Source organism: Octopus bimaculoides, chromosome 25 (assembly GCF_001194135.2).
Source record: "Octopus bimaculoides isolate UCB-OBI-ISO-001 chromosome 25, ASM119413v2, whole genome shotgun sequence".
Lineage (NCBI taxonomy): Eukaryota > Metazoa > Mollusca > Cephalopoda > Octopoda > Octopodidae > Octopus > Octopus bimaculoides.
The window spans coordinates 1,656,558-1,661,193 of NC_069005.1; the positions used below are offsets into that span (position 1 = coordinate 1,656,558).

The 4,636-nt window shown below is 42.2% G+C and overlaps 1 protein-coding gene across 1 annotated transcript in view; it reads left to right on the forward strand.

Moving 5' to 3' along the window:
- Window positions 1-4,098: 4,098 nt before the first annotated feature.
- The window catches only part of LOC106882835 (alkaline phosphatase), a 14,438-nt gene continuing 13,900 nt past the window's right edge, over window positions 4,099-4,636 (forward strand). Inside the window, exon 1 of the mRNA XM_014933630.2 lies at window positions 4,099-4,132. Within this exon, the coding sequence (XP_014789116.1) occupies window positions 4,114-4,132 (19 nt within the window). The 5' untranslated portion in view covers window positions 4,099-4,113. The remainder of the gene's footprint in view (window positions 4,133-4,636) is intronic.

Genomic DNA, 4,636 nt, shown 5'->3' on the forward strand with positions numbered 1-4,636 from the left:
TATATATTGCATCTCAACCACATGGTTCAGGGTTTCAATTCGACTGCGTGACACCTAGTAGAAGTGTTATCTACTATATCCACGGGGCCGACCAAAATCTTATAACTTGATTAAATAGATGGAAACCGAAAGAAGCCCGTCGTATATTCATATATATGTACTTATGTCAGTGTATTTCTGTGTGTTTGTTCCTCCGCCACTACTTTATAAGCGGTGTTCGCTTGTTTACGTTTTCGTCACCTATCGGTTCGGCAAAAGAGACCGATAGAATAACTACTAGACATTAAAAAAGTACCGGGGTTAATTCGTTCGGCTCGCCCTGGTAGCAAATAAGAGATATTATTATTATTATTATTATTATTATTATTATTGGCCTAGTGGTTAAGGCGTTGGACTCACGATCCAGCGATCGTAATTTCAATTCCTAGGGTGGTGCATTGTTTTCTTGAGCGAAACACTTCACCTCACTTAGTTCGGTGTGTATCGAGCACCTGTTCAGGTGAGCTAATGTACGAACTTTTGATCACTATAAACAAATCACCTGTGCAGGTCGTTCGGCAAAAAGCTGGACATTCATAGCTCATCTTCGACGAGGGAGTCCATCATCATCATCATCATCATCATTATTATTAATGTTGTTGTTGTTGTTAATAAGGCGGCAAGATGGCAGAATCGTTAGCATACTGGACGGTATTTCGCCCGTCGCTACGTTCTGAGTTCAAATCCCGCCGAGGTCGACTTTGCCTTTCATCCTTTCGGGGTTGATAAATTAAGTACCACTGAAATACCGGGGTCGATGTAATCGACTTAATCCCCTCCGCCAAGCTGCCCTTGTGGTAAAAATTTGAAATGCTTATTATTAGATGCGGCTCCACGCTTTGAGGCTGTCGCACCTACCAAGATATCTAAATCTCTGCGATGATTGGACGACGACGACGAAAATAAGCGTGAACTGGCATCTTTCGTACGACACGTCTTTCGGCAGCTCATCTCATGGACAGAGCTGCAGTCACGGGTCAAACGTAGACCAAGGTAGGTCGTTTGGCAACTAGTACGTTGTCAGGCGCTCACTGCTTTATACCAGCTGCCCAAACAACCCAAGGTTTCTATAGGGGGTTAGCTGAGGGTATGAGTGATGATGGGCTAGGATTGAACCTAGCCATCGATGAAAACAATCTGACTAGTCTCTTTCAGAAGACCTTCGGATCGAAGATCATGGACGGACAATTTCCAAAAGTCTTTGGCTTGGCAGTGCTAGAGAGGGGCATTGCCTGTTCGAGGCAAGCTCTTCAGGCATGAAAGTGCCATCAGCCGAACCTGCCCGAGATGCTGGGAGACAAAAGCCATCCTGCATGCAATAATTCAGTGTCTGTGTATCAGAGAGTTGTGGGATTGTGTGGAGCCGCTGTTGTCGCGTGTAAGACGAATTCCACTGTCTGCCGAGTGTATAGTGAAGATAAAATATAGATATAAAATATAAAATCTTCGGCTGCTGTTTTCATATCTATACTGCGTTCGAATTGCCTGTGAAAAATCAACACATTCGACGCTTTCAAAGTTTGTCTATAAAATAGTCTTCCATTTGAAAAGCTATTATTTAGCAATTAAAACTGACCGGAATTGTTCGTCTCCTGTAGCCGCCTTTTGGCATCTTTTTCTTTCTTTCTTTCTTTCTTTCTTTCTTTCTTTCTTTCTTTCTTTCTTCCAAGGGTAAATACTCAGTCTTACTTGATTTCACAGCTAAAACGTGTTCGAAATTCATTTTCTTGTCTGTAAAATTCCAACCACATTCAACGCTTTCAAATTCTTTTTCTTTTTTATAAAATATGCACACCACACACAGACAAACAAACAAACAAACAGAAAGACAGACAGACAGACAGACAGACAGGTAGACAGATAGACAGATAGATAGATAGATAGATAGATAGATAGATAGATAGATAGATAGATAGATATGTATACGTGAGCTGTTACTGTATTCAGCAATTGCTTATATATAAACATCATATGCACGTCTGCATCGCCTACGCCCACAGCTAAAACTATTGAAGAAGGAACAATGGATGTGACCTTCAGCAATATGGAAGAATACCTGAATGTGTGTATATGTGTGTGTGTATATGTGTGTGTGTGTAAGCATAGGTAATTTTATACGCATACAACATATTAGAAATGTGTGTGCGTGTGTGTGTGTGTGTGTGTGTATGCAGACACACCTATATATCCACAGTCATGTGTACAATGCATGACTGTGTAATGGAACAAAGACGCCTTGTATACATTGGGTACTTTGTACAGCATAGCTTTATATTAACGTCAGCTGTAGAAAGGAGTTGTATCGCCATTGGTGCCAGGCTGTTTCGGCCCCTTTGCCTTTCCCTCGGATAGCATCGGTGGCGTAGAGAGGAGAGGCTGGAATGCATGGGCGACTGCTGGTCTTCCAGAAACAACCCTGCCCGGACTTGTGCCTTGGAGGGGGAACTTTCTCGGGACAATCCCATGCTCATTCGTGACCGAAGGGGGGTCTTTTTTATCATTTTGTCTGGTGTCGATGTGGAAACGTGGACACCTGCTCAACCATAACATCTGGGTGCAGATCCAAGACCAAGATTTCCCAAATGCAACCGCTCACCTTCCTTCTGGACGCCTTCGAGGTTAACGCCTTCGAGGTTAACGCCTCATCGATCAGCCTGAACTGAGTGGCGTGGCGATGTAGTATCGGAAAGGTCAAGGCGTAGACACAAACACGGTTTTCCTAAAACCTGGTCCCTAGGACGGCGGTCATGGGTGCGAGCAGCAGTGAAGACGACAACAGAGCCTTTGAATAAGTGGCTATTTACGCCCCGACGAGAGCTGGACAACCGATTTCTTTAGACACCGAGAGATTTCGTTATTAGTGCAAGTGGGTAATTGGAATGGAATCTTGGACGAATGCAATGATTATGTTGAAATGGTCGACGGGAGTGTTTGGAGTAAAAGCCTTACAGATTTTCTCAAGTGCTTCCAATTGTCTAAAACGCTCGCTTCTCTCTGATTTCCTTAAAGCGTCAATTAAGCCATGGTCTAATCACAAAAGTATTGCCCTATCAATGGCTTTTGACAAAATCGCTTTCTAGATTACTGGAACACGTAATGATGGTGGTGGTGACGTTTCAGGACCATTTGAAATCAGTGTTGTTTCTCATTGGAACATTTGCCAATTAAACTGTTCTCCTGTAGTAATAGTGTCATTTTTGTTATTGTTGTTGTTGTAGTTTGGCCCTAGGCAAGCCTTGATCGAGCAGATTTATGATTAAAAAAAACCCTCCCAAGTACAGCCATTACTTCTTTTCAAGTCTAACTAGGACTACATTGTCTAATGTATCGTTATTTTCTTCTTGCTTTTTTTGCTTTTTTAAGACACGGTAAGTGTTTAACTTGAAGGAATTTGGATCTTACTCCAAGTAGGTCGAGCAGTCACGTAGTGACAGCCTGATTGGTTCATCTTAAGCATGTAAATTCTAAGGGAAGTTGACTGAGACTGGAAGGGTTCGCTATCCAACACAAAATGCTTTCAGTTAGATTCTGTACCAACCCTAATCCTAACTGTGGTTGTAACCTGACTCCACTATAAAGGTTATTAGTGTGTGGGGAGGGGGAATCCCGCAGGACAGGGTTCTGCCAAGTTACCGTTAGATGCGTTGCAGACGGTGACTTAAGACTGAAAAGAGGGCTACATTGAATCACTACATTGCCATATTAATGCCAGTTATTTTTATCCCTTGAAATATAATACCCTAATATCGTTCCTTTATTAATTCCTCTCTCATCGTTTACCCGAAGGAATGTGAAGGGATTTTCGATTTCCCGTCTAGAGTAGTATACTTGTCTGACTTGTCATTTAATCTATTTAAAAAAGGGAAGGGGACTTCGTATCTCATCCCCCATGTTCCTTTCCGTTATATTTTTTTAAGATGTCTTGTTTCTCTTTTTAAGTCGAACGCGATAGGCCCTTTACCTTTGCTGCGTTTGTGGCGATTGGAGTTCCCGCTTAAATTAATTAGGTGCTGACGAAGCGCCAGGACGATGACATACTGATCCCGAATTCTGACGCTGAATGAAAGAGGCTTCATGCCTAAATATTTTTCAGGTCGAAATCCTTCTCACTGTATAATCCGACTTTAATGCTTTAATATTTGTTTTTTTCCCCTAATCTTACGAACACTTATAATCCAGTTTAGTGTGAATAACTCCTCAAATTTCGGTGGGGTGGGGGGGTTAAGTCGATTACATCGACCCCAGTGCAGAACTGGTACTTATTTTATCGATTCCCGGAAGGATGAAAGGCAAAGTCGACCTCGGCGGAATTTGAACTCAGAACGTAGCGACGAACGAAATGCTGCTAAGCATTTCGTCCAGCATGCTTAACGATTCGGCCAGCGCACCGCTTTTAACTCCTCCAATATATCAAAATAATGCGAAAAAGAAAGAAAGGAAGAAAGAAAGAAAGAACGAAAGAACTCTTGAATGCACTTTCTGACACTGCCCTACGTTACTTTTTCTCTCGTCGTAATTCTTTTGGGTGAGAATTACCTTTCAATATATTGAAATGGCGCACGTTCTTTTCTCATCAAAGAAAACCGGAATTGTGTCT